Source organism: Dichomitus squalens (genome assembly GCF_000275845.1).
Source record: "Dichomitus squalens LYAD-421 SS1 unplaced genomic scaffold DICSQscaffold_1, whole genome shotgun sequence".
NCBI lineage: Eukaryota > Fungi > Basidiomycota > Agaricomycetes > Polyporales > Polyporaceae > Dichomitus > Dichomitus squalens.
Window position 1 is genome coordinate 1,789,738 of NW_006766883.1, and position 27,378 is coordinate 1,817,115.

Genomic DNA, 27,378 nt, shown 5'->3' on the forward strand with positions numbered 1-27,378 from the left:
ATGACGCATGTGGCCTTTTGACATTGGCAGGCTTCTTACGGTGTTCTCGGAGGAAATATCATAGGAGACCGAGAAGAGCACATTGCGTCGCAGCGTCCTCATGTGCGGCCATGCTACGCTGCTTCTTCCGCAGCATGACTGGTCTGATTCACTTTGAGCCCCGATGACAGGGCTTCATTATCCGGACTCGTCGCCCGTTGGTTTCATAGTGGACCGTATAGTACCACAGCCCTCCCGTACGCCCAATCCAGCTAATGGTGTCCATACGGTCGCAGACTCTCAGCTACGTTTTCCAATTTGCGAGGTGCATGGCCGACATAGGAGCCGACATTGAAACAAATTTGTGGTACACGGCTCCTGACACATCGGATGCCTTGGCTCGGTCTTTCCAGCGACAGCAAAACGGCAAGGACATGCTGACAGGCCGACGTGAATGGGACAAGCGTCGGCCGTACGGCGGAAGTTATACGGCGTTGGCACAAAACGTGCGTGCTGTCCGGTTTCGGCTCAAACGCCGCTCGTCGGGCCCTTTCGTCCACCGTTGGCCGCGCTGAATACTTCGCTGCAGCGGGGCGCCATGGCTACTCGCCGGTCTGCGTCATCGGGAGCGACTGCTGCAGGCGTACCTGTGAGGATCCGTTGGCCCTCGGGCGCAGGAGCTGCTTATGGTAATGTTTGGGTGGCGGAGTGGAGGCGCGTCAATGTCTCGACGCCAGCTCTCCGATCCTCATCGGAATTCGAGAAGGTTGGGACACATGGAGCACGCCCTGAGAGACAGGACGTGCCAATTTCGGCGATCTGGGCTCATCTCCAGAAACCCTCCCCTCCGCGCATACACTTGTCCTTACCCTTTGTACGATCAAAGTTTCGGCTGTGTCCTCACCTAGACGTTGTCCTTTACTTCATCCGTTGAATGGACAAAGCCTAGGAGCCGTACGTATCCGCTTTGCATCGGCGGTGGATGCAAGTGTCTCCATTACCGCAGGCCAAAGGCGGCAGCGCGACTCAGCCTCGCCGTCTCTGCGTGCACCCTATGTTCTACGTATGATTCTCTGTGCCCGGGGCCACTGTACTTGTAGCGCCACCACCCAAATACCCCGATATCGGATCGACAGATCCACTGGTGCGATCGCAGCCAACCTTATATGTGAGTGGCGTTCATCTGCGCAAGCGGCGTGCGCCGACGCCGACGATCAACTCTTCCAGCCCTACAGACGCGGTCCGCCCGCCCACCGGCGACGGTCGTCGTTGGATCGCTATCTGGCCACGAAACCCACGAACCACCGATCGCCCAACGGGCTGGAACCTGGGGCCCCAGGGAGCGCGTCCTGCCGCGTCTTTGCCACAGATGAAGATCCGAGTCCGGGGCTGTCGGATGTATGATATACATAGCCAGCGACGGCGCATCATCTCGCAGAGCGCTGCTCTCTCCCATCACCATGACGAGCCTCGCGAAGCAGCAGATATCACTGTCCGTCATCTGCACATCTCTCAATCTCCCTCACCGCGTTCGGAGGAGATGAACTCGGGGCGAGCTGTGCATCCCGCGTCGGGGGCTGATCCGCTTTCGGCGGCGACAATCGCCTGTCCTGGCGATCCCAGCAGACAGCGCCACTGTCCATTCGACGCCTCGGAGAGACACGTCGCGGTGTAGCAAGCGCAAGGATCCTCTGTAACGATCCACTCGGCCACAACGTGCACATCCTCCTCAGGACGCCCAGCTGCACGTTCCCCAGGGTCCGTCCCACATGCCCTCCTTGCCTTTCCGTTATACCTGGAACACGCATAGTGTCCATCGCTAGGCGTGCCACGCTCTCATCGGGATGATACGCAGCAAAATCAATATCGCGCTCTCATCAAGTCTCCGAGCCCGAGCCCGGCGGTGTTGGTACATCTATATATATGGCTGTTTGCCTGTGTCGCTCTGTACCGCCTTGCTGCGATGTCGTGTATCTGTATTTCGTCTTACGTACCACCAACGTCCACCTTCTTATGCACGTTCTCGACTCAGGCAACCCTCATATACAAACAAGTCTGGTTGTGGATTCGGATAGAACGCACTATACGAGCAGACCGCGGCATTGTTTGCGAGTGCGAGGCAATAACAACCAGGTCCACCATCTTTCCACATCTGATGGCGTTTCCTACTCACCGCGATGTAAATGAAATGCGGATGTATGTGTGGTCAAGACGACACCACGACCAATCCTGATAATACACGCCACGGTCCCAGCACTGAGATTCGGCGGTAGACGAGAGTAATACAGGGGATGTGGGTAAGCCAGAGCCTGCGCCAATAGCGCAGATGGTAGCGGTGATAGTAACGCGAACATGCACAAAAGTGTAAAGGAGAGATGTTGTGTTGACGTCAGGCAGCAGCGGAGGTGAATTGAACTCTAATGTCCTTGGTTTGTGTTCTGCGTTGAGCTATAATCGTACGTAGTACTGTAAGCCGATGGATGCGGGTGGTATGGGCAGCTTTGATACAGGGTGCTGGGCTAAACACTGGATGTGGACAGGAAGGGATGTCGCGTAGAGAGGGGAAAGCATGTAGTATCATGCTGAGCAAACTAGAACCGCATCGCAAGAGAGGACAGATATAGATAGCACGAGGGCCATGGAGCGCTGCACTATGCAGATACTGTGGCGGCAGGGTGATACTTGACCTTCTCAAAGATTCGAAAGAGCGAAATGAAGAGGTTGAAGCAATACATCAGAAGACCAACGCCCACCAAACAGATGAGGGCGACTTGGTCATCACATAATGTATCGCCGACGCCGCCTTCGAAGCCATTTACCCCATTAGGTAGGGTCGGACGCGGGAGCTGGCTGTACCAGGAGATGCTGGAGGGGGATGTGCAGGGTATCAAGGAAGTGAAGAAACCATCAAAAGAGAGTGCGAGCGCGGAGGACCACGCGCAAATGAAGACTACCTCCAGCAGAGTGTAGGCGAGTTTCCAGGACGTGTGCCAAAGACCCAGCGGGCGGCCAAAATATTCGAGCTAGCAGCTCAGGTGAGTAACTTCGACTGTAATCGCATGCGCTGGATTCAACATACGTATATGGCTATCATGACATGCACGAGCGTCAGGCTTGCGAAAATGATAACCACTGTTCTGTAGCTTGACATCAATTCACTGCCCGACTGGAAGGACTGATATAGCACTTACGGAGACGGGCCTAGGGCGCCAGTGACTCTAGCATGCTGCTCGATAATTCGGATTCGGATTGCAATTGCGAGCGCAGCCGTCGTGAGGGCGATGTTGCATATGCGGAAGAGCTGTGCCGAGTTGAGGATGAGGTAGGGAAGCAAGAGACCGAGGAATATGGAGCACACCAATGGAACATAGACGTTGTACAGCATGTATGCCCGTAGCCGTTTCCGCCGTCTTTGCCACGACGTGAGCTTCTCGTCGTCGTGGCCCGAGCCTCCCTCGTGGTGCATCTGTCCGTCCATCGAGCTAGCATTGTTTGGGTGCGCTGACGTCCATGGTGTCTCCCAGCCCGGCGTGCGGTTCTGCGCGAGCGTGAACGTGAACGGCGCGTTGTTTGGGGGCATGTCAATCCGCAACCGGCTCCGGTTGCTCAGCCGGGGGGTTGCACCGGAATTGGACGACGCGTCCTGCTCGGGCTCACCGCGCAGCGTTGACGGGCTCCCTCCCTCTTCCTGGTCCTCCTGGGAACGCCGCAATACGGATGCGGTGAGCCATGGAATTGACATGGAGCGGGAACCGTCGCGCGGGCGCCTTGCGCGCTGAAGACTCGGCGACAGTGGAATGGAACCGGAGTCGGTGGGCCGATGCCGCGTGAATGCCCACCATCGCGAAGGGCCGGGGTCTTCGGGCGCCGCGGCAGACGAGGACTGGAAGGACGAAGCATCGGACGGACGGGTTGCGTTGAGGTGTGCAAACCTAGAGCCAGCGGAGGGTTCGTTTTCGTTCGGCGAGGGTGGCTCGTCTCTTGCCCAGGCTGCACGGATAAAGATGGGGTCAGCCGATAGGCATACATTCGGTATGGACGCAAAATGAAGACGCGATGGGCGGATAAGGGGCGCGAGGAAGAGGAATGTACGCACGGGGTGCTGTGTTGATAAACTTCTTTCCGGACGAAGGCGCTGCCTTGGAGCTGTGGACAGAGAGATGCTTGGAGAAGGTGGAGGCTGACGAGGCGGAGGGCGGAGGAGGCTGCTGCTGGTGCTGGGAGGGGTCTGGGTTCATCGGGGTCGTAGGGGCATACGGCAAAGGAGAGCAAAGGTCGACAGCAGGCTTTGGGGGCGGAGAGATGGGGCACCGCGCAGTGCAGCGCCGCTGTCGCTTTCGAACTGGCGGGAGAGAGACAGAACCATATGCCTCGGTCACGGGGCTCCTTTCCTCTCTTGGCACTCCGCCGCCAATCGCTCACCCTCGGCACATCGCACGCGCCCGGCGTCCGGTTTGCCTCTGGCCATATTCATCCGTGACTTGCAACTCGGACTGGCCTGCTGCACTCGGTACTAGCACACACTCCGCTGCCACCCAAGCATGGAAGATGCAATCCCATCCATACAGACAGGAGGCGTGGGCTCCAGGTTCGTCACCCAGGACGAACTAGAGGCTGCCAAGGCGCGGCGCGACGAACAGTGGAAGGCAGCATACGCTAGGTACCTATACCGGCCTATCTCTGTGTCTACTCGAGTCTTACGAGCTATTCCATGCAACATCGCCTAGGCTCGGTCAGGAACCGCCTCCGCAGCCCGCAGAGGATGTGTTTGACGGACGGAGTCTTGCGGAGGTGCGTCTCTGCTCCTGCATCCAACCTCCGGAACGGAACATGACACCCCATTCCCTACGCGCCCCGCTTCGCAGAAACTGGCTGCGAACAAAGTAAGCAGCAGCGCGTGCTGCGCGCGACACAGGACTTACGCACTCTAGGCAGCCAAACAAGAGGAATGGGAGGAGCGCAACAAGCTAGGTGGGTAAGGCGGTGTCTCCTAGTACTTCGCAGGCCGTGCTTCGCCGTCACCCACCACCTAATACAACTGCGCGTGGACAGGAAACCAATTCCGTGCGCTCGAGGAGGATGAGGTGCTTTTCCTGGACTCCGTGCTGGAGAAACAGCGCGAGGAGGAACGTCTCCGGAAGGAAATGGAGGGCGAGGAGCTCAAACACTTCCGGGAGTAAGTACTTTCGCGTTCCTGGCTGCGGCGCTCCGCGCAGGCGGTCCGAGACTTACAATCACTGTATCCGTCTCACATATAGGGCGGTCGCCGCGCGAGAAACTGCGGTGAACAAGCCACCACCGATTGGTGCCACGAGCGTGGCGGGCAACAGCGCTCCGCCAAAGGCGAAACCAATTCCTGCCCCATTAAAAAAGGAGACCAAGAAGTCGCTCAAGGGCGTTCTCGTGAAGAAAAAGTCGTCGAAACCAGCCGCTGCGAGCCCGCCCAATGCACAGGTACTAGCGGTATCGTCCAAAGGAGACGGGAAGAACAAACCGGAGGCGGACGACCGGGAGACAAAACGACGGAAACTGTCAGCAAGCTGATGTACTGACACACTACTCCTGGATTTCGTCCCCGTGCTTACGCCCATGTTCACACCCATGTATCATTATTTGCTCACTTCCCAGATACCATTGTGCAACGATATCGAGTGGGACCATGTTACACGTAGATGCCTGAGGTAACAAGGCACAACACTTCAACCCCTCCTCGTCACTGGGCTGGGCGTTGGCGTCCACCGGACCTTCTGTAGATCTCTTTCCTTCCTGTCACCTTCCCAGCCAGCTAATCGTCCCATCGCATCCGCACGTCTCGACGCTGCCGTTCCCATGGTTGTCCTGTCCAGCAGCCGCTTCGCCGCTGGTGTCAGCGACCCGGGAGCGTCTGCTCTCCGTGGTGTGAACGAAGGTGGTGGCATTGATGTGCGGCGGCTGCCACCGGTGCCACCCGAGGATCGCGATAGCAAGGGAACACCGCCGAGTAACGTCGCCTTCGCCCGCAGGCTCTTCGCGGCGTCGCTCGAGAGTTTGTGCGATAATCGCTCCCGAGAACTGGGTGCCGCGATGCGGAACGGAGTCGAGGGGGTGGGAATGTCCACTGGGTCGTCCGACTGAGAGAGCACCCGAGGAGTCGCGTTCAGCGTGCCCCATGTCATGAGCTGCTTGACGGCGGCTGGGCCCAACTCCGACGGCGTAGGCGATGGCACTGAAGGTATGAGCGAATGCAGGTCGTTTGTCGGCGACCTCGGTCGATCTATGACGGCAACTGTCAGCACGCAGCACAACATACCAAGACAACAAGCGGGTGCATACATGGAGTACCAGCAATGGCAGCATCAACCCTACTACGTGTTGGACTGGGCGGTGCAGATAACGAATGGTCCAGCTTATCGTCCTGCTCTGGAAGCCGTGTGTTCCCATGTTTGATCGTTTTCGGGGGGCCCTTCGCTTCTTCCGCAGATTGAACGCTGGATGTGTTGTATGGCGCGACATCTGCGTCTGGAGGGAACATCAACGCGTTCCGTGCCTGTTTCCAAACGCAACATTGAATATACTTCCATGCAAGTGTTCCCATTGTACGAGACTTAAAACATACCCTGAACTTCCATCCATCTACGCCTGCTGGCCGCGTGTCTTTCTTCGGTGCCATAACGTCCACAACCTCCCGCTCCGCGTCATCCCGCTTCTCGACTCTAACAAGCGCACCAGACTTGTCCTTGTTCTGCTTCGGCGCCGGCGGTGAGGCGTGCGTCCCATCGATCAGGTCCTCCACCTCTTCCTCGTCATCCTCATACACCGCAAGGGCCTCCGCGGGCGCAGCTTCGATGAGCCCCGCAGGCTTCGGTGCCTCTATCCGGAACTTCTCCTTCACACCCGCCCCCGACGGCGCCTCGATAAGCAGCCTCTCCCGCCCCTCCAGCATGCGCTCCCTCTGCGCCTCCACCCGACGCTGTGCGTCCCACGCCCAGCTGTACTTCTCCTTCCGCCGCCTGTTCTCGTCCTCGAGGATCTGCGTGAAGCTCGAGTTGTCCTCCGATGTGTAGCGCGCCTGGAAGGCGTCCAAGCTCATATCAGTTTCGTAGCGTGGCCTCTTCATGGGAGCCTCGCCCCTCTCTGTGCGCGGGGTACGCATGGGGGTGTCCATCGGACCGACAGCATATGGGGTTTGTGAGGGAGTCTGCCATGGTCGGGTACGTGCGACGGGGGTCTGGAGGTCTTCGAGGCGACGCACGGATGCCTGAATGAGCCCCGGGTCTTGTGTTTGCAGCGCATCTAAGTAGCTGTTTGTAGCGTCGAGGTGGACGAGTGAAGGGAAGAAGTCCCGAGCGATGATGTGGGAGAGTGCCTCGGTGTACTCGTCTTCATCGAGCACGACTTGGCGGTCGAGAGACCGTGCGGGTGGTTGGGAGCTTTTGGATGGACCCGGAGTAGATGACATGATGCAATCGCGTTGAAGTCTGAGGAAGTAGAAGGATATGGACAATAAGCGATGAATCAAGTCGCAAGAGACTAGTGCTCCGGATGATGAGCGTGTGGAGGGGGGTGGCGGTAAGGGTGGTAGATGATGGAGCGCCCGTTTTGGGATTTCAGTGCGTCTCGCTAGCGCCCAAGAAGCAAAACTCGATGGATACTCCTTAACCACCTACCCGGGTGCGTCATCTTCTAGCAGCCATAGCTACACTCATATAGTTGTAGCTGAGCTCATTCCACCTGATACGCCTCATACAGATATTCGGAGGCGTACGAACGCGCTCGGCACATCCACATATGCCATCGAAGTAAGTTATAGCATATTCTGACCACCACACTGGCAAAGAGTACGACTGGGCACTACTCCAGGGCTGTATAGCCACGGATGAACGCAGCTACGATTTTGCAGGTAAAACACAAACATGCCGTCATCTCATCGCAGAGTCGGGTAAGCAACGTTCAGTATTCTTGTCTTGGTTCTCCGTGTCAGTGGCCCTACGGCAAAGTGCTTTCCTTGTGCAATATGGATGGATCGTGAATCAAACCTCCTCTCATATGAGTCAGCCATCTCTCTACGCACACAAAATGTGTCTACTTAAGGGCTCTGTAGGGTGCATCAACTCGAGCCTTGCCCTCCGCTGACTGCTGCCGGAGGCCTTCATTCACGACTCACAGTCGTCGCGCAGTTACACGTCTACGTAGCTGCCTACGCGCGGAGTCGGCAAGCTTCACTATCGATCGACTACGTAAATACGCGGCTACGTAGCCTGTTGCGCTCAGTTGTAAACGTTCTTGACCACCAGGACTCTATGTCACAAGTGTACACCAATCAAAAGGTGCGGCCGCTCTAGTAGAAATAAGTGATATACTTCATGAATGTCATGGACTGTGGGGGGATATAAGCGTACAGACGTAAGAGACCCGGGCCAACCAGAGCCAGGCCTGCAAGACAGTGAATCGTCAGTTCGTGAAGTCTGGGGGAATCGGTGGGGGTGAAAGGAATGTTACTAATATGTATACGTGGGGATATATGTCAATGGTACGCACGCGCATGGTGAAGATAATCTACCAAGAAACAGTGCGAATAGGGAAGCAGCGATGTGATGTAACATATGAAATGCGAGGAGGACAATATTAGACATTGGTACAAGGGCGGGAAAGCAATGGCACAAATGCGATCCCAAAACGGTAGCAGATATAGAGGAGACATCGAAACGCCAGCCAAAATATAACCAAGCTCTATTCAGCTCCCGTTCCTGCCGTACAGCACATTCGTGCTACCCGACCGGGCCCGTCGCTGCGTTACACCAGAATCTGAGAAGGGTTCGGGGTCGCTCCCACCGCCACTCCGCCGCCCGCTCGGCTTCCCAATCCGGCTCTGTCCCAGGTTCGGCGCGGGAATCACTGCGGCTTTCGGTTGACGGAGCGTGACGTTAGAAAGACCAGTGGTGCAAGTGGGCGACTCCAGTGTCGGAGACCTAGCGGTACTCGCGCCGAGCGACGACCGTTTGGTGCCGCTTCCTGACTGGCTATATGCGCCAGAGCCAGGTCCGGTCGACCGCTTGAACCCTGCGTTCCCGCCATATAGGCCAGCGGTCGGTACGGGGAGGAACGTCGGAGTGGATGGCCGCGAGGACGGTGTTGGAATGGAACTCGTGGTGCTCGTGGTCGCGTTCGTACTGACGCTGCTCCGCCCCTCTGTCGACACCGAGAGTCGTGACTGCGGCCGGCGAAGGCCAGTCGGCATGACACTTTGTGATAAAGCGCTCGGCGCTCGGCTACCATCATGAGACGGAGGCGAGCCAGCAGAAACAGACGACGCAGGGCGGAACGCGGTCGGAGCAGATGGAGGACTTGTGGTACGCCGTCGTTCCTTGTCCTTATCCTTGATAGGGGACGGGGAGTCCTCCATAATGAGTACCCATCCCGACGTATCGCCTCCAGGTGTCCGGCGCGCATCAGCTTCGAAGTCTACGCTCTGTCTCCGCGGCTTCGGCCTCGTCGCCGCACGATCGTCATACGACGTAGAAACACCCGAGCGTGACGAAGACGCTGTAGAGGGGGCTGGTGAAGGTGATGCTTTCGCGGGAACGGGAGGCGGTGGCATGGCATTAGCTGCGGAGCGGCTGGTAACGGAACCCATGCGTAGTCTAGGAACGCGAGTGTGTATCTTCTGCTCAAGGATCCTGACACGAGCCCGCATTTCTGACACCATCTGTACACCCTTGCTCTTCGGCGCGGTCGAGGGGATACCGCCCGCAGCGCTTGCAGTGCTTGCGGCGAGGGAAGGAAGACGGTTGCCAATGGGTCGAGGCACTGGGGTGCGTAAACGGGTGGAGGGGCTGGCCGTGAGACCTGGATGTGTAGCGGATCGTATAAGAGAAGAGCTGCTGCTCGAAGGTGTGGAAACGCCGTTCCGAGGTGGGGGGAAGCCGCTACGCTGCAGCATAGAGGGAGTGATCGGGTTGGCATCTCTTGTAGGTCTGGGCGAAGCAATGGGAGCAGAGGTTGGAGGGTATTCCTTCGCGGAATTCTCAGGGGGTGGAGTGAGGTCTGCCAGAGATAGCTCTGAAGGCGTAGGCACAGAGAGGAGATCCTCGTCCGATAGCGACAGTGTGGCGTAGTGAGTAGACGAGGTAGGTGCAGGGAGTTCCACAGCTGGAGGGGATGGCTTGTTAGTTCGCTCCAGAGCAGCGGACAGCTGGTCCTTCAGGATAGTGATTTCCTCGTTCGCGTCTAAACGAATCCAGGCGATGAGACCACGGAGGTGTTAGGAATGATCTGAATGCATTAGCCACGCACCTCTCAATTCGTCCTTCATCCGTTGGCATTCCTCTTCCACATTCGCCTTGTCAAGAAGCTCATGCTCCAGTAGAATCTTCTCCTCCAATGCCCGCGCGTACTTCTGCTCTACATCCGCCAAGCTCGACGATATTGCGCGCTCGTTCCGCTCTAAATCGTCATTACCCATCTCCAATTCACGTAATTGAATCTTGATCCTTTGATGTTCCTGCCTCAGAGTATCCAGCTCGCGTTGAAGTGAGGTCGTTGTCGTGTTGTGTGTGGTTTGAAGAGACATAAACTTGGCCTGCAAACGCGGTCAAGGCGGATTGACCATTGAGAAATGGGGGGATACACACCTTCCAGTCATCCCTCTCCGTTTCCGCTCTGGCCACCTTGACCTTCAGATCCTGCTGTGCCCTCTCCGTCCGTTCGAGCTCTCGTTCGAGTTCCTCCTCTAGTTCCTTGCTGGAATGGTGGAAGTCATCGAGTTCGGCGCGAGTTTCTGCTAGCATATCGGCGACCTCTAAGTACTTCGCTTTCCAGTCCGTGCCCGAGGAGAAGCCGCTGGAAGAGAGTGGTTAGCAGGGAAAGTACCTCGCGGGGGGAGGTGGAGTGGGTACTTGATAGCATTGTCGTCCATAGAAGCCATCCCTCTGTCCTTTCGGAGGATGTCTGTCGCCTGGAGAACAGCAGTCATAACGTAGGCAGACTATGTACAGACCAGAGAACCAAGAACGAGAGCCCCAGCGCAGAGTTGGAGGGGGAGCCAGGAGACCAGAGCAGTTGCGACTGGACAAGCCCCGTCAGCCCCGAATAGTGAACTTGTCGCTGCCCAGCCACGCTACCTGCCGTTTTAGGACATACACGTGTTCCGCCCGCCACCCACGTGTTACCAAACGCGTCTCAATCAACGCGACCCTGCGAAGCTCTATTGTCGACAGCGAAGTTGCGAAGGTAAGAGAAGTAGCAGGAGTGGTGGCGACGTCTGCAGGATAATAATGCCTATGAATCACGTCGAGTAATCGTGACGGGGCACGTCACCGCTTGTGGCAGTGGTTACTACCATGCATGGTCAGCCACTACCCAGCCGCCAAGACCACACCGAATTGTTACGTAGCGTGCTGCGGCACGCGACGAGAGCTAGCGGAAGGTGGTATGGATATTGGACTGAATGATACGACTACGTTACAAGAAGTCGAAAACATGAATACTGTACAGCAGGGTGTCCCTGAATCTACATGCCCTCCGGCTTCGCGCATTTGCGTTTCTCGATCTTCCCTGTCTTCGGACAGCGCATCTCTTGCCACGATACTGGTTCCATAGTCGCACCTGCAAGATTTCACATTGAACGGTGGGCAACAACAAACGGACATCGGCCCACTCACCAGCCTCACTAGTCGCGAATATGACTCCCAAGTCATTTCGAGCAGTAGTTACATAATAGCTTCTTGCATCACCCAAAGAGAGCTAACAATAAGACTCGCGTCAAAATCCCCACCACAACTCAACCGCGAGGGCTTACCACTAGACCTCGGACAACGTCCCCTCCTCGGAAGCAATCCGCTATTTTCACCTTGTCTTTCTCAGTAGCGCGCACATCTTGTACGCGCACCACCCCAGTGAACTCTTCGCCAGCGGGGAGTGGTACGCCGTCCACCACGGTGATCGAAAGAACCGCTTGTAGAGGAGACATACGGGTCACGGTCCCCAGAACGACCGAATTCGGGGCAGGAGGTCGTGGGCGGGTTCGCTTGATTTCTAACGTCTAGACATTCCAGGTTTGCAAGAGCCGTCCGCAAGTAAAGTTTCAAGACAGATTCAGAGGCGTCAAGGATGGAAGTGAGCAAAAGACCAACAGATCCGGAATACGAGGGGACACCAATCAAGCTGGCCCTCACGATGCCATCCCGCGAGTAAATGCCGCTGCCAATCTGTGGCATGGGCCCACGCGGTAGGGGGACAGGCTGGCCGGGTAGCACGACGTCGGACGACATGCTCGAACGACGACAAAAACGATAGAATGGGGAGGAACGAAGCGCGTGGGCCCGGATAGACGAATGGTATGGTGTCGAACCCGAGGTCGCCCGAGCACGGTGACGCGCCGAGATTTGTGCCTGTTTACGCGCCCCAACGGGACTCTCGCGTACCACTTTTCTGCCAGCTGAGCCCAGCACTCGCTGTCGACGACTTCCTCTACCCATGGCCTCCACCCTCGCCCGCAGTGTCTTTGCCAGGCGTACGTGTAAACAGGCTCGAGACTGGTGCGCAGCGTGCTAATTCGTCTGCGCGCGCGACAGGCTTCCACGTCTCGGCCTCCCGTCATGCTCTCTCCAAGTTCGCCATGCCGGCGATGTCTCCCACCATGACGGAGGGTGGTATCGCATCGTGGAAGAAGAAGGAGGGTGAGACCTTTGCGGCCGGCGATGTCCTGCTTGAGATTGTACGTTACACGCAAGGCTTTCCTCCGTATGTGTAGTAAGACATCATGCGCCGCAGGAAACAGACAAGGCTACCATCGACGTGGAGGCCCAGGATGACGGCATCCTCGCAAAAATCATCGTACGTCTCACTTCCATTCACTTCTAGGTCACGTCTTCACGCATGCACGCAACCAGGCCAACGACGGCGAGAAGAACATCGCCGTGGGCTCTACCATCGCCATCCTTGGCGAGGAGGGCGATGATATCTCGGGTGCAGAGCAACTCGCGTCGGAGGCTGCGTCTGAGAAGTCCAAGCCTGCGAAAGAGGAGAAGGCTCCCGAGGCTCCCAAGTCCGAGCCCGCCCCCGAGCCCAAGAAGTCCTCCGAGCCGCCCAAGTCGGAGAGCAAGCCTGAGATCCCTAAGGGCGACCGCATCTTCGCTACCCCTCTTGCGAAGAAGATTGCGCTCGAGCGTGGCATTCCTCTCGCGAAGGTGAAGGGTTCCGGTCCCGAGGGCAGGATCCTCAGGGAAGACGTCGAGAAGTACCAGGCTCCCGCCGCCTCCGCGTCTAGCACGCCCTCCACTGCTATTCCCCAACCCTCCGCCTCACTCCCTGAGTACACGGACATTCCTGTCTCCAACATGCGCAAGACCATTGGCACGCGACTCACGCAGTCCAAGCAAGAGCTGCCCCACTACTACCTCACCGTCGATATCAACATGGACAAGGTACTGAAGCTCCGGGAGGTATTCAACAAGTCGCTGGGAGAGAAGGACAAGTCCGCGAAGCTCTCTGTCAATGACTTCGTGTTGAAGGCCGTTGCGCTCGCGCTTGCTGATGTTCCTGAGGCGAACTCGGCGTGGCTGGGCGACGTCATTAGGCAGTACGTCCTCATCTCGGGCACCTCTGCTGAGTAGTGAACTGACTTGCGGACAGATACAAGAAGGCGGACATCTCTGTAGCCGTCGCGACACCAACTGGTCTCATTACTCCCATTATCAAGGATGTTGGCTCCAAGGGCCTGGCTTCTATCTCTGCGGAGGGTAAGGCGCTCGCGAAGAAGGCCCGCGACGGCAAGCTCCAGCCTCAGGAGTACCAGGTGAGTATTGCTGTCTGGCCTCGACATCGCGCAGTGATTAATGTGAGTGATTTCAGGGCGGCACCTTCACTGTTTCCAACCTTGGCATGTTCGGCATCTCGCACTTTACCGCAATCATCAACCCTCCGCAATCATGTATCCTTGCCGTTGGGGGGACGCAACCCACGCTCGTCCCCGCACCAGAGGAGGAGCGCGGCTTCAAGGTCGTGCAGAACATGAAAGTCACGCTCAGCGCGGACCACCGAACGGTCGACGGCGCCGTCGGCGCGCGGTGGTTGGCGGCTTTCAAGGGTTACCTTGAGAACCCGCTGACGTTCTTGCTTTGATTGCCTACACCGCTCACCACTCTTCGGGGAGTGGTCGTCGAGGGCAGGGTGTTCGGTGATGCTGGGCTGGGGTCTCAAAATCTTGTGTTTGTCGTCGACGTCCATAGACTTACTTCGTACGCTTTCGCATATAGTTACTCACTGGATGCTGGAATGACTAGCAACTTGTAATCTCCACATTAGTCCGCCGCGTGTCGGGAAAGTGCATGAATGCCAGGTTAGTGCTGTGCATGTCCGCGGGTGCAACGGTCAGGTGGTGATTGCACTAATTGGGCGCTCGCAGACGACGCGACCCGACGCGTCCGATAAGTACGCGTTCTGCCCTTTTCAGTGGAGTCGTTTACATACCGGCTGCGCGCCCCGTCATTGACCCTGTGTCGGCTGCTGTTCTTCCTTCTCCCACTACGACGCGTCCTCCCCTCGCTGGACGCAGTCTTCTCGACCGCGATATTCGCGACATTATCTCAACGTTGTCCGCGACACCGTCAAAATGGAGTCCGAGTTCATCTTGAGCCAGGTCAAGTCCTTGAAGAGCGTTGTCGCCACCAATTTGAAGCAAGTACACAACAAGCGTGTCACCATGGAGGTTCGTACCAGGACGCGTCAGGCTGTGTATGTACGCGTCGTATTGACCACGTCCATGCTGTAGAATGTGTGTCTCCACCCAGAGCTTGTCATGCACCAGGTGGATGCTCTTGAGGAGGTCATGCGGGACAGCATCCTGCTTTATGAGAGCGGCGGCAACAGGGACAAGGCGAGCATATATAGCTGACTATCCACGAACAGCCTGCTCAAGCGTGACTTGCCATTACAGTTTCTCATAACCAATACAGAGTTTTCCTTGGACCAGCTCGCAAAAGTTAGAACGGCTCTGGAGGATTCTGCCAAGCTTCAGAACGCCCCTCATGACTCAAATATAAAGGTTGGTGCAACAACTCACTGTTTGCGAAACATAAGTTCAACCAAGCTTTGCAGTTGACGACTATGGGCCCCAGCTTCGTGCTAGGAGTCGTCAAAACTCTTGAAGAAGTCATCCGGAACAACTCGGCCGAAATGCAGGCCAACACTGACCTCAGGAAGGTATTTTGATACTCCGCGTGTTGTCGTATGCCTACACAAAGTCAAATGCCTTTTCTGCCAGTTGTGTATGTCTCAACCCGTGTTTGTGACGAAGATGGTCGGGTGGTTTCACCGCCTGATGTATGCCCACGTCTCCCTTCTGGCCCAGTTTGCAACGCTTCACGACACGGTACCGCGCTGTAGTGAGCTGTCACTAACACCATCTGACTTCATGTCACAGCATGCTCTTGGTAATGACGCGCTGGTCGAGTCCAAGCAAGAGGTCGAACGCCTTGCCAGCATCGAGAAGACCGCGGCTGCACGTATTGCCGAGTTGGAAGCGTCCCTCGAGAAGTTCCACGAGGACAACGTGCTGGCGAAGGAAGCGGAGGGCACTGCGAAGGTCCGTATGAACAAAGTCGCAAGCCAGCTTGAGTCCCTTCAATCCGTCCATTTTGGATGTGAGCGCAATGTCCGTGGTTGAGATGGCTTTGACACTCCAGGTTGACGAACTTCCTATATTGTGTAGCTGGAAGAGCGGGACGGAGAGATCCTTCAGTTGAAGGAGGAGTGCAAGAAGCTCATCCAGATGCATCGTGAGGCCGCTGATGTTGCCCTGAGCGCCGCTCAGAAAGCTGTTGTGCGAAACGACGAGCTCAAGCCACTCCAGTCTGAGCGTGACCAGTTGTTCGCAGAGCTCACTCAGTTGAAGGCGTCCTTCGAAACATTCCAACATTCGCACGCGCAAGAACATGATCACATCATGGCCGAGGTCAGTGATTACATGCCTCATGGTTGCGTATCTTGAGGTCTACGCCCCAGAACACACAGCTACAAGATAGTCTCCGAGAGCGTGTTAGTTTGATAGAGGAACTCGAGGTCAAGAATGCTGTGTTGAATCAGCTTGTGGAGAAGTTGCGAGAGGAGCTGCGTACGGTTCAAACGCAGGTATGATGTCTTCTCGCATCCGATTCATTGCATTGCTTGCAACAGGTGCTGACATAGCTCATGGCAAGCTGAACACAAGCGAGATTCATTGCGACACGTTTAGAGCGGCATTAGACGATGTGCTATCTCGTCAGACGGCAGAGTTCGACGACATCAGGCGAGCGACTACGGCGGAGAGAGAAGAGAATGAGCTACTACGAATGAGTTAGTGAGTATTTGCACAAGTTCACTCTCTCAATAGGAATTTTGCCTGATATCCTTTGTCATCAGCTGCAAAATGCTTCACGCAAAATTGAGGACCTCGAGAATAAGCTGCATTCAAAGGATGAGGAGGTACGGAGTCCTCGCAAGATTACATCCTCGGCTAATGCTTCCTGTCAGTTAACTCGACTTCGTGAAGCCGTAGCGCGTAACGAGAAGGAGAACAAAATACGTTCACCTATATCACCACCTCCTTCGGCGTACGTGCATATTTGTATCGTTTGCGCGATTGTTGACATAGGAGAACGTATTGTTCAGCCACAGCTCCGTGCCTCCTGTCGGGAAGCGTAAGGCTGCGGGAAGGGACACCAATGTATCCTGGTTCCAGGACGATACTAAGTTTGCTGTCAATCTCGCAGCGCACGGCTCCCCTATGCCGCTTACACGCTTGCAGGAGCTGGCGAGATTGCCTGAAGTAGCCGCCGACCTGGAATCCCCAGACGCTGTCCCCGCTATCTTCACTCGCCAGTCGCTCAGCAACATTCTAGGAGGCTCTATACAAGGGCTTGTCGTCCGGTAAGCTGCTCTCCTACCCCCTTCTCTACTATTGCTCTAATCACTAGTCATTGGGCAGGTGCACGGAGAGCGCAACCGATCTCGCACGGAGACACAACATGCAGGACTACCTGTGCCCAAACATGGATCACAACGCGTGGTCGCCGGCTGGACCAGGCAAGCACGGCTATATGCAGGTCGGACTCGGCCGGGACCGCAAGTTGTTCAACGATCAAGGCGAATACCGTCACGTCTTCGTAGGCGCGGGCAAGCTCTTCCTCTACTGCGGGTGGTACCACGTCTTGCGCGTCGACGCACTCACTAAGGACGAGTGGGGGACGCTCCCAGCTAAAGTATGTGAGAATCCGCTACTAGACTCCCGTCCCAACTTACTAATATATATGTGGGCGATAGGTGAAGTCGACGTACTCCGAAACTACTGTCAACAAGGAAAAATCCGATAGGCTTAAGTCCGCAGGACAGGTCCTAGCTATGTACAACAGCGGCGAACTCCGCGCGCCATGCGTTCGCCTGCAGTGTGTGGGCTTCGACACCGCACTTTACCAGGAGCTCGTCCGGGCGAACGACCGATTCTACAGCAACAAACCTCGGCCGGGTCTTCCCGGAAATAGTGCCAAGCGACGCAAGATCGGCGGAGACCAGCCAAAGGACGAGGACGAAGACAAGACCAAGCAAATCGCCGCCCCTGGGTCCTCTGATGCTGGCCCTTCACGATGGCTATCTGAATCCCCATTGACAACTATCGGCGAGACGCCAAGTCGGAGCGTGTCTATAGCGGTCCCGCAGACCGACATAATGTTGCCAGCGAGAAACACGAGAGCTATTTCACAGCAACAGGAGTAGCAAGTCAGGACGTCTCACTCTCCGTATTCCCAGTCGTCGAGCGACACAGTCGCCTGCCAAGTCGCTAGATGCACAAGTCGAAGAGGCGGAAGTAGAGATGGAATTGTCGGAGTCGGAGTCCGATGACGATGACTTGTATCTGGATGAGTAAGTGTGGGTTTGCTGTAATCTGGTTCCATATAGTTTTGCTATCTTGCTATGCTGCCCGCGCTCGTCACCCGCTTTGCCCTTGCTATCTTGCATTCCGTGTCGCTGTTACAGTACAGAGCTACTATTATACATCTCCTCGTGATTTGCTATTGTACACAATCCCCAGGCATGTACTGCGACAATCCATATCATACCGATCTCACTTGGACGGGAATGTAGCCTGCTCAACCTGCTCGCGCTTGCCTTTCTCCCACTTCTCGAAAACACCAACGGAGAAGCCCGCCGTAACGTCTGGGTCGCCACGGATGAGGCCTTCCAACGTGTGCTTGGTGTACTCGTCGAGGGGCATCCAGTGCTTTGACAGGGCCGGTGTCGTGCCTTGGTCTATGAAAGCTAGGTCAGATCTTCAGCAGCAACCAGTCAACCAGTGTTATACGCACGATCATGCAGCTCGGATTCGACCAGCCTAGAATTGACCGAGTGAATCACAGATAACGTCAATCAAAGACAGCGGACGTACGGTGGAAAGATTTCCAGCACATGGACGTTAGTTCCCTTCAGCTGGGCACGCAGCGAGATGTCAAAACTGTGCAGCGCAGCCTTCGTCGCACAGTAGTTAGGTACGTCGGGCTTCGGAGCCGAAGCAAGTGCAGAAGTGATAGGGATTATGAAAGACGGCTTGCCCTCGGACTGTCATGAGGTCAGAGATGGTTGCATGAGACGACTTAGAGGCAGACGCACGCTGCGCTTAAGGAAGTGGGGCAGGAAAAGGATAATCGTCTTGATAATCGAGAGGTAGTTCGTGTTCAACTCAGCCTCGAGGACTGGGTCAATGTAAAGGATACCGTTAGAACAAAATGCAATGTTCAAACAAGACTAGCTCAACTGACCCTTGAAGTCTATCGTTTCGGGCTTGTTGAAATCGAAGATATGCTGGATGCCCGACGACAGCAGGATTGTGTCTAGCTGTCATGTGGTCAAAGAGTGAGCATGGACCCAAGTTCGAGGGAATTAGGAAGGCCTTACATCAGGATAGTTGGACAGGATGTCCTCGACAAACGCCTTTAGGTTATCATGGTGCGTGTTGAGGTCAACGCGAGCGGTCCGTATCCTTTCACCCTGCGTGGCAATCTCATCAAGGCGCTCCTGGCGACGACCGGAGACGATGACGGTAGGCTTGGTCTCGAGGTTATGAATGGCAAGAGCAAGAGCACGACCGATGCCGGCGGTGGCACCGATGACGAGGACACTTTTCGCGTCTTTGACACCTGGCATGGCAATAAGGGTCGAAGTGAGAACACGAGGGAATATCGTTGAGAGTTGTGCAAGGGACTGGATGCGTACCGACTTGTATATGTATGCACAATGAAGAAGTCGCGTATGATGACGTCAAGCGCCAGCAGTTCCATATGCGCGCGCGCGTTTTGCCTTCAGTTCTCATCCGGAGGCCGCTTCAGTCAGCTCATCCACTCTTTACTCCGTCGAGTTGCTCTACAATTAATGGCAGCCACGTCAGAAACACAAACATCCGACGACGCGTGGCCAGAACATATGCACACCAGGGGATATCAGCCCGATGTCCTCGACGAACATGACCCACGCGATCTCCGCGTGAGTAAGCAGTCTCTCACCTGGACCTCAACGTGGAGGCTTAGAACCACTGTGTAGAAAGCGTTGATGTCTGCGGAAGGGCTTAAGCAAGAAGGCAACGATCACTTTCGTGCCAAGCGTTGGGATGAAGCCCTCGCAGCTTACCGCTCTGCACTGGGTCACCTTCCTAGGCGACCTCAACCGCAGAGGACAGCGACAACAGAGGATGACCTGGAAGATGCTGATGCCGAGACGCTACGTCCACAAAGCGATACCGACGATAAAGTGACACAAGAGGCAGAGCTCGAGGCCCAGCAGCAGCAACCTCCATCCGAGCTCGATGGTGAATGTGCGAAGGCCCGAGCAGTCCTGAATGCTAACATTGGCGCATGCTATACCAAGCTCGTAAGATGATCACGTAGTCCTAAGTTCTGTGTCATCTCAACTTTATGCGACGGTGCAGGGCGAACCTAAAGAAGTCGTGAATGCGTGCACAGAAGGTGAGCAGGTTATCATACTCCTATACGTAGTCGCCTGCTTATCGTGGACATCGGTGCAGCTCTGCAAGATGATCCGAAATACATCAAAGCACTACAGAGGCGAGCCGCAGCGAACGAGCAGATTAACTCCTGGTCTTCCCTCGCAAGTGCGCAGGAAGGTCCGTGTGTCGTCTAGTATCTCGCGATTTGCTTTAGAATGAGGGAAATTGCAACCCCAGATTACAAGACCCTCCTTGATTTACTTCCCCGCACATCTCCCGAAGTCGCAGGCATCCGCCGAACATTGGCAGCCCTGGCACCGCGGGTGGAGGCTGCTCAGAAACGCGAGACCGCTGAGATGCTCGACAAGTTGAAAGGTCTTGGCAACAGCCTCTTAGGTGGGAGATCTCAATGATTTCCGTTGGTTGTTGTTCTCATCAAGCGGCACGTAGGGAACTTCGGTCTATCGACTGACAACTTCCAGTTTGTTCCCAATGGTCAAGGGGGATACTCGATGAATTTTGTGCAGGATCCTAGATGACGAGACGAAGCAGCAGGTCACATCCAACTTGTCTTACTACGCATATTCCACATATCCTATATTCTCAGAGTTACTCATGCAACTTAGAGTGCACACAGTACATATGTAGGAGGCTGTCAGACTTCAGTGCTTCTCGATCGGCGCCTAATGCGCCTAACCGCGTGTCGGGCGCGTATTTTCCGCCACGATGGCCGTGAAGTTCAGCACTTTGCTTTATGAAAACAACGACCTCTCGCCTTGCACGAAATGACAACATATCTAACTACTGCCCCACGCCAACAGAGCCTGAAAGCGGCAACGTATTTCTCGGTACCATCTACATCTATATCAATCCACTATACTTGGCTACGGCTTGTTGGTGCTATTACGACTGCCATCTCAGTAAGTGCAGGCCATGGTGTCGTGGAGTCTCAAAGTTTTTCACCTTCCATCATAGCACCGTGAAGAAGCTCATAATACATCTCCCCCGCTTGAATGTCGACATCTTGGCAACCGTCACGTCCGTTGCGTCGCCGGACACGATCGTAACATTGATGCTGTCCTCTCGTCTCTTCTACCATGAAGGCCCCAAAGTTCTTCTGGCAGATGGCGTCACCCTTAACAGCGAACACCAGATCCCTGTCTTCTTGAGGTCCATCCTTGCTGAAGATGGAACCCGCTGTCGTTACCTTGGTTCCGCCCGCTTCTCCTTCGCCTATCCATCCTTGCGGACCCTCATCTTGAATCGATCTGAAGACCTGCTTTCGGTATTACCCGATAGTACCCAATTTGGGGGTAGCTCTCAGCACCTTACCCGCTGTTGAGATCGTCGACCTCGGTTCATGCGCTTGCCTGGCGTGCAACATGATCCAAGGGATGGCCAGGCTTGTCCGTGCGTACTTGGGCTACGACATATACGACGACCGCACATCGCTTTCCATGACAGACATGCACCCCCTCTTCGTCTTAGCCAGTTCCCGACACACGCTCGCGACTCTTGAAGTGTCCGCGTATGAAGGAGTAATTCTACCACACTTGTACCCCGGACCGTTTTCGCAGGTGCATTCCCTCAGGGTCTCCAACTAGTCATACCCTTTACTTGCTCCTTACATCTACGCGTTCCCCAAGCTGCGTCCCCTCGACTTACCGGAATTTTTGGGCGTCTCTCCCTTTATCGAACAGAATTCAGTGACTGTTCACGACGAGAATCGCAAGGAGCAGCAGTGCCTCGGTGCATGGAAGCTCGAATCCGCCATGGGTGGTCTCAACGAACTTTACCTGAGCGGGCTCTCGTGCGAAGTCCAGGATCTCACCGTGTTCATGGAATCGTTCACGTCGTATACGATGCTCGGACAGCTCCTTAGCAACGCGCGTCCCTCGACGCTCTACCTGAGGACGCCACAGCCTGGAGTTCTAAAGGAGGACACTGCACTCCCGGCCTTGCTGCGTTGCGAAGACGGAGCGCAGCTGACCGCGCTGGACTTGCACATTGAGTTCTCTCCGGAGGACAGGGATATAGACCTGGAAGCAGGGCTGGTTAGTCTCTGCCGACACGTCTCGTTCTCGATCATGTGTTCACTGACGACGGGACACACTAGGCATGCCTTCGTGCGGCGCTCTCTACGACCCCCATTCGGCTTCTCAAGCTCTATCTTTGGTGTTTCGACATACCAGTGAGGGATCCCGAATATACGGATGAGCCCTGTGCGGCACCCTTATGCTTCGTTGAACAGTTCCTGGAGGGTGCCGACGTTGGAGGTCTAGCCAAAACGTTCCTCGACACCATCTCACCGTTAGAGATGATCCGACTCGAAATAGGCGGCCATCGTACGCGCGAGAACAAGCCCTTCAATGCGTTGAAGGGCGGGGAAATCGTTGTTGTCAATAAAGAGGTGCCAAATATGGTCAGTATGCACGATGTTGACATGGACTCTGAAGATGGTTCCGAAGAAGACTAGGCGAGAACTGTCGCATACGCCCCATCATCGTCATCCTGTTTTGTGATCCTTAGCCGAGAGCTGTAGATTTTAATAAGATATCGAGAAGGAATACAGGGAACTACTTACGGTCGGACCTGCCACCACCGTCCAACCTGCCACCTGCCTGATTAGGCCTTCAGGCGCCTGTCATGACGCTTGCCATGTCCCAGAGACGGTGGTGTGCAAGAGCGTCTCGAGGCCTAATGAGGCAGGTGGCAGGTTGGACGGTGGTGGCAGGTCCGACCGTAGTTCCCTGTAAGCCAACGAACTCTCAGTGACTCCCAGTGTATCACGGTCCTCGGGCTGAGTTAATTGGCGACATAGCGCAAGAGATCATCTCTCCATCAGCGTCTAATTCAACAACGCGCGTTGCTTTGTACACTCATGTCAATATAAGCGTACCGACGAAGCCTGGTGTGTTATCTGTACTAAATCCAATCAAATAGGCTGGCTAGCTCATGCCGTTTGTCGAAATTCTCTAGATGCGCTCTCACACTCTCAATGACGATATCCTGGTGAACATCCTCTCTTTTACATCGTTGAAAACGATCCCATCGATGATGCAAACGTGTCGTGTATTTTATCATGAAGGCCCGAAGGTACTTCTCGCTAGTGGCGCTGCGTTCGGCGGTTTGGAGCAAATCCCGGCTTTTCTCCGGTTCATCCTCGCAGAAGACGGCACCCGCTGCCGCTACCTGGGCCAATTTCACCTCCTCATCGAGGAAGAGGATGACAATGAAGAAGGCCCTGTTCACCAAACAGTTGAAATGGACACTGGCATCGCGCGCTCCCTCGTTGCTCTATTCTGCCATCATGATTTCCCTCTACTCCATACGCTTGCTCTCGATCCCGCAGAAATGCTGTTAACGGCCATACCAGGTCTATCTTCCGCCCTGAGCACTCTTCCATCCGTCAAGGTCGTAAATTTCAGATCCGCTGGTCCCATGACCTGCAAGATCATCAAAGGAATGCGCAAGCTCACCGACGTAAGACTAGCCTACAGTCCCTCCCGCTGGAAAGCTCTGGCCTCCCAGCTACATCCTCTCTTTGTCCTGGAGGACTCCAGAAACACCCTGGAGCGGCTTGACGTATCCTTCTTTGACGAGCCCCTCCCCCGTTCCCGCTATCCCCAACAGTTCTCGCAAATGCGCTCTCTCAAGCTTGGATGGTGCTCTCAGCTTGCCATCGCCCCCTTTGCCTACGCATTTCCCCACCTTCGTCGCCTCACCTACGAAGTTATGGTCGATCACGACGATCTTGACACGGATGAGGTCATAGCGCTCCATCAGCAGCACCGCCAGGAATTTTCCGCCTACAGCACATGGAGGGAGCTCGAGGCAGCGTCGGGACGTTTCTTCGACTTATACGTCAGCGGGCTGGCTTGCCAAATCAACGACGTACAAGTGTTCATGGACCCGCAGCAGACGTTCGCCATGCTGCACGACTTTCTGAACGACGTCCGTCCTTCGAAGCTCTACTTGCGAATTCCTCGGCATGGGATTGGAGTGGAGGCATCGGCGCTTCCGGATCTGTTTCGCTCGCAGGCTGGGTCGCGACTGCGAAATCTGTCCTTACACATAGAGTTCGCGCAGGAGGAGAAGGATATGGACCTGGGGGCGGCTATGGTTTGTCGATTCATGGCGGGCTCAAGCCGTCGTCGAACGCGTGCTGATAGCCGACAATGCAGGGTGCGCTCCGAGGTGCGCTCGGGACGCTGCACGGCTTACGGTCACTTGAATTAACCTTCCAGTGCTCAGCTATCCCAGAGATAAGACTCGACGTGTACACCCCTTCGACGCTGGCCACGTGTCTCGCAGAAGAATATCTACAGCAGCTCGACCTCGTTGATTTTGCAAGGTCATTTCTTCTGGCTGTCCCGTCGTTGGAACGCGTCGGGGTTGACCTAACCGGTCTCCGTGGGCGCAGCCGAGAGGAAGTTCAAGTTCTGGAGGATGGGACCGTCACCACTACTATCAATAGATGGTGAAGCTGTAGAGGATGATGATCTGGGTGACGAAGAAACAGCTGAAGAGGAGATAGGCGATACGTACGAGGACTAGGCTACTCGCTCATCTCTGCTGTCGTAGTATGGGTCATGGACTGTAACAAGCCGAAATTCACTTGATATTATAATGCTTAGTATGGTACGAAGTGTCCCGCCATTATAGTGTCGATGTCAGCTGATGAAGTCGAATGTGTTGGGGAACACTCCAGATTTGCTCAACGGCCAAACCTGATTCCAACTTAGCATGAGTAGCTGGTTTCGCCATAGAGAGCGCACCTTTGCAATCAGCCTCCCTTTCACCAGCCCTAGGGGTACCGGTCCGTATACGCGGGAGTCTCTTGAGTACGCCAGGTTGTCCCCAGTAACCCATATGTGATTCTTAGGTACCACTACGTGCTCTGTCGAAGGCGCAGCTAGCCCTGTAGGATCCACACATACGACATCTCCAGGTAGACCCGTGATACGCTTGCAGACTGTACGTCCAGGGTCGAGTGGGGAAATGAATGTGACGAGATCCCCTCTACTGAGGCGGTTGACATCAATCCACTTCCAATCCAATGCGAGCTCTCCCTCAATAGCCATAGTGGGAAGCATAGATGGTCCTGCCACCTGACACAGGTCACGAATACCGAGATTCGCTCAGCGTTCCCGAGAGGGCATGGGATAACGGAGAATTGGCCACTCACATGAGAAATTGTCGCGATATGGTCGCCGAACAGATGCAATATACAACCAATATTGGCCACCTGAGGAAGACTTTGAGCATTCTTCAGAGAACAAGGCCACAAAAAGACAGACCTGGAGACTCCTATAGGGCAGGTCGGAGCACCAGAATTGACGACTCTTAACCACCCGACGAAGAGACCTCCAAGCCTCTGCTATCCATGATCGAGCAGCCATATTCAATATCACGGTCGTATATTAGAACAGTCGAGAGTTCGCAGCAGAGGTCATGGCGCTGAGAAAGGCCCAACGCGTGTGTTCGCGCTTGCCCCGACAATCTGTGTATGGCGCTACATAGCGCTACCTTGGCCCACTTTCACTACGAAGTCTCACCCGCAACCAGCGCGATGTCCGCCTTCAAGCGGCGAACGACCTCCAAACAGCCACCGCCACCGATTGGAACCCGACCATCTCCTGGATCGCCTGCGACGACCATAACCTCGACCGGAATCCCTTCCCTCGACGACATCCTTGGCGGCGGGCTTCCCCTTTCTTGCTCCCTGCTTGTCCTCGCACCCGATGCGCACTCAGCATACGGCGAACTTGTCCTCAAGTACTTTGCGTCTCAAGGGCTCGCATGCGGGCAGCGCATCTGCGTTGTGGATGCGCGGCCGGACGCGTTTCTTTCCGAGTGTATGTGGATGCCAGGGAGCAGCGGGGCCGCGTCCGCACAATCCAATTCCCCCACGCCCGCGCCACCAACCGCAGCAGAGGATGAGGAAGACGAGAAAGCATCAGAACACGACACGAAAATCAAGATCGCTTGGAGGTACGAGCAAATGAAACAGTTCCAAACGACAGTGCAGTCGCCTGACCAGTACGTCACACTACGACTGGTTTCTGATCTACTGTGCGCGAGAAGTGAGCATGCTTCCCCTCCAACAGGTCTGCGGATGACTATTGCCGCAGATTTGACTTGACGTCTCGGGTCCCGGAGTCCACAATTAATTCCGCGCTCAGCGAGGGCCGCTACCTGGACGTAAGGCCCGACGAGAGTTCATTTTCAGAAGACGAGTCTTCCTGCCGCAGGGTCCTACGATGCGTCGCGGAGATCTTGGCCAAAGCAGAGTCTGACTCCCCCTCCGCTTCCGCATTAGCCACGCATGCGATCGTGACAAGAATATGCATCCCCGCATTAGGCTCTTATGAATGGGGCGACCTGTCCCCTCAGGTGCGCACCCCTGTTCTCCGCTTCCCCTGTAGACGTGCAAATTAAGCGTATGCGTTAGGACGTCTGCTATTTCTTGCACTCCCTTCGTGCGCTCCTGCGCCGCCATCCTCGCGCATGCGCCGCGATGAGCGTGTCACCCCATTTGTGTCAAGAGACGTATGGTGGCCCTGGCTGGGTCCAGAAGCTAGGATGGCTCACGGACGCGTCAATCACGCTCGCAGCGTTCACCGGTTCGTCTTTCACACACGGCATCTTGCCTCGACCCCCCTATAGCTACCTGTACTAATGTATACATTCGGTAGCGAATCCCTCTCTTTCGGCCATGTTCTCATCACATCATGGTCTTGTGCACATACACTCTCTCCCCGCGCCGCATACCTTACTTCCGCCGAGCGACAAGTTCTCGACCCTGCGCGGGCTGACGTCGTCGGGGGAGAACAATCTGGCATTCAAGTGCATGCGTAAACGACTGATCTTCGAAACGCTTCATCTCGATGTCGAAGGAGGCGTGAGCGAGCGGCGCACCACGCCGTCTTCGAGTGCTTTCGCGATGGAGGCAGGGACGGGACACGACCATGATCATTTGCATCAGCCATCGACCATCCCGCTTCCTGGAGGTGCTTCCGTAGCCGCTGTACAGGTACAGTTGGAACAGGTGCATATGGCACCCAGCGTCCCGGAATCACAGCCAGATCTTCCACCGGCCAAACCGGAGAGCGCCTTCAAAAAAGCGAAGGTCAAGAAAAAGGTAGCATTCACATCAGAGCGACCAGATTTGTACGATTTCTAGCGCATATATTGTCATAGACTCTATCAATGTAGCCCTATGTACATGTCCGTATGTGTAGCAATAGATTGATGACTGATGCAAAACGGTGAACGCACGCGAACGTGAGCCCAATAGTGTGTTCGTAGAGCAATTCTAATTCCCACCTGGAGGAGGCTGACAAGGCCTGTAGCAGCCTAGCGAGGCCGAGGAGTTGCGGGTAGTAGGAGAGCGTATCGGAACCAAATGCGTAGGTATCGCTGGGTGATAGGAGGTGGGAAAACGCGAG

At 55.5% G+C, this 27,378-nt stretch overlaps 8 protein-coding genes across 8 annotated transcripts; 4 read left to right on the plus strand and 4 right to left on the minus strand.

Moving 5' to 3' along the window:
* Positions 1-2,209: 2,209 nt before the first annotated feature.
* DICSQDRAFT_176721 (uncharacterized protein) lies at positions 2,210-7,417 on the minus strand (the record flags this gene model as incomplete). Its single annotated transcript, XM_007360395.1, has 12 exons — positions 2,210-3,002; positions 3,059-3,116; positions 3,171-3,280; positions 3,338-3,969; positions 4,076-4,635; positions 4,703-4,770; positions 4,845-4,862; positions 4,911-4,948; positions 5,030-5,155; positions 5,238-6,232; positions 6,292-6,505; positions 6,575-7,417. The coding sequence occupies 3 exons, from the start codon at positions 7,415-7,417 to the stop codon at positions 5,679-5,681; spliced, it is 1,611 nt and encodes a 536-aa protein (XP_007360457.1). The 3' UTR covers positions 2,210-3,002; positions 3,059-3,116; positions 3,171-3,280; positions 3,338-3,969; positions 4,076-4,635; positions 4,703-4,770; positions 4,845-4,862; positions 4,911-4,948; positions 5,030-5,155; positions 5,238-5,678.
* Positions 7,418-8,345: 928 nt separating this feature from the next.
* DICSQDRAFT_76290 (uncharacterized protein) lies at positions 8,346-11,018 on the minus strand. Its single transcript, XM_007360396.1, has 4 exons — positions 10,854-11,018; positions 10,590-10,797; positions 10,252-10,537; positions 8,346-10,185 (listed from the first exon to the last, which is right to left on the minus strand). The coding sequence occupies exons 1-4, from the start codon at positions 10,928-10,930 to the stop codon at positions 8,693-8,695; spliced, it is 2,064 nt and encodes a 687-aa protein (XP_007360458.1). The 5' UTR covers positions 10,931-11,018; the 3' UTR covers positions 8,346-8,692.
* A 366-nt stretch (positions 11,019-11,384) lies between these two features.
* Positions 11,385-12,227, minus strand: DICSQDRAFT_95987 (uncharacterized protein; the record flags this gene model as incomplete). The annotated part of the gene is made up of 4 exons (XM_007360397.1): positions 11,385-11,562; positions 11,619-11,700; positions 11,756-11,998; positions 12,090-12,227. The coding sequence occupies 4 exons, from the start codon at positions 12,225-12,227 to the stop codon at positions 11,468-11,470; spliced, it is 558 nt and encodes a 185-aa protein (XP_007360459.1). The 3' UTR covers positions 11,385-11,467.
* Positions 12,228-12,242: 15 nt separating this feature from the next.
* On the plus strand, positions 12,243-14,251 carry DICSQDRAFT_95991 (dihydrolipoamide acetyltransferase). The gene is made up of 6 exons (XM_007360398.1): positions 12,243-12,469; positions 12,531-12,673; positions 12,730-12,792; positions 12,849-13,537; positions 13,591-13,753; positions 13,810-14,251. Exons 1-6 carry the CDS (start codon positions 12,433-12,435, stop codon positions 14,077-14,079), a joined length of 1,365 nt encoding a protein of 454 aa, XP_007360460.1. The 5' UTR covers positions 12,243-12,432; the 3' UTR covers positions 14,080-14,251.
* Positions 14,252-16,985: 2,734 nt separating this feature from the next.
* DICSQDRAFT_45966 (uncharacterized protein) lies at positions 16,986-17,706 on the plus strand (the record flags this gene model as incomplete). Its single annotated transcript, XM_007359743.1, has 2 exons — positions 16,986-17,195; positions 17,257-17,706. 2 exons carry the CDS (start codon positions 16,986-16,988, stop codon positions 17,704-17,706), a joined length of 660 nt encoding a protein of 219 aa, XP_007359805.1.
* A 295-nt stretch (positions 17,707-18,001) lies between these two features.
* Positions 18,002-19,131, minus strand: DICSQDRAFT_158603 (NAD(P)-binding protein; the record flags this gene model as incomplete). Its single annotated transcript, XM_007360399.1, has 6 exons — positions 18,002-18,240; positions 18,297-18,322; positions 18,377-18,546; positions 18,598-18,680; positions 18,747-18,822; positions 18,883-19,131. The coding sequence occupies 6 exons, from the start codon at positions 19,129-19,131 to the stop codon at positions 18,056-18,058; spliced, it is 789 nt and encodes a 262-aa protein (XP_007360461.1). The 3' UTR covers positions 18,002-18,055.
* A 208-nt stretch (positions 19,132-19,339) lies between these two features.
* Positions 19,340-20,532, plus strand: DICSQDRAFT_76301 (TPR-like protein). Its single transcript, XM_007360400.1, has 6 exons — positions 19,340-19,467; positions 19,525-19,851; positions 19,910-19,946; positions 20,006-20,104; positions 20,165-20,323; positions 20,378-20,532. Exons 1-6 carry the CDS (start codon positions 19,357-19,359, stop codon positions 20,464-20,466), a joined length of 822 nt encoding a protein of 273 aa, XP_007360462.1. The 5' UTR covers positions 19,340-19,356; the 3' UTR covers positions 20,467-20,532.
* A 2,206-nt stretch (positions 20,533-22,738) lies between these two features.
* DICSQDRAFT_95998 (PAXNEB-domain-containing protein) lies at positions 22,739-27,113 on the plus strand (the record flags this gene model as incomplete). The annotated part of the gene is made up of 9 exons (XM_007360401.1): positions 22,739-22,838; positions 22,907-24,124; positions 24,182-24,657; positions 24,706-25,038; positions 25,116-25,173; positions 25,226-25,969; positions 26,038-26,323; positions 26,382-26,553; positions 26,626-27,113. The coding sequence occupies exons 6-9, from the start codon at positions 25,437-25,439 to the stop codon at positions 27,111-27,113; spliced, it is 1,479 nt and encodes a 492-aa protein (XP_007360463.1). The 5' UTR covers positions 22,739-22,838; positions 22,907-24,124; positions 24,182-24,657; positions 24,706-25,038; positions 25,116-25,173; positions 25,226-25,436.
* Between the last annotated feature and the right edge of the window lie 265 nt (positions 27,114-27,378).

Excerpts from the sequence above, each read along its gene's own strand:
- DICSQDRAFT_95991 (XM_007360398.1), top strand. The coding sequence starts at position 12,433 with ATGGCCTCCACCCTCGCCCGCAGTGTCTTTGCCAGGC. Across the intron at positions 12,470-12,530 it reads CCGCAGTGTCTTTGCCAGGC|GCTTCCACGTCTCGGCCTCC; the intron begins GTACGTGTAAAC and ends CGCGCGCGACAG. Across the intron at positions 12,793-12,848 it reads GCATCCTCGCAAAAATCATC|GCCAACGACGGCGAGAAGAA; the intron begins GTACGTCTCACT and ends GCACGCAACCAG.
- DICSQDRAFT_76290 (XM_007360396.1), bottom strand. The coding sequence starts at position 10,930 with ATGACTGCTGTTCTCCAGGCGACAGACATCCTCCGAAAGGACAGAGGG. Across the intron at positions 10,798-10,853 it reads ATGGACGACAATGCTATCAA|CGGCTTCTCCTCGGGCACGG; the intron begins GTACCCACTCCA and ends ACTCTCTTCCAG. Across the intron at positions 10,538-10,589 it reads CGGAGAGGGATGACTGGAAG|GCCAAGTTTATGTCTCTTCA; the intron begins GTGTGTATCCCC and ends CCGCGTTTGCAG.
- DICSQDRAFT_76301 (XM_007360400.1), top strand. The coding sequence starts at position 19,357 with ATGGCAGCCACGTCAGAAACACAAACATCCGACGACGCGTGGCCAGAA. Across the intron at positions 19,852-19,909 it reads GCGCATGCTATACCAAGCTC|GGCGAACCTAAAGAAGTCGT; the intron begins GTAAGATGATCA and ends GCGACGGTGCAG. Across the intron at positions 20,105-20,164 it reads CCTCGCAAGTGCGCAGGAAG|ATTACAAGACCCTCCTTGAT; the intron begins GTCCGTGTGTCG and ends TTGCAACCCCAG.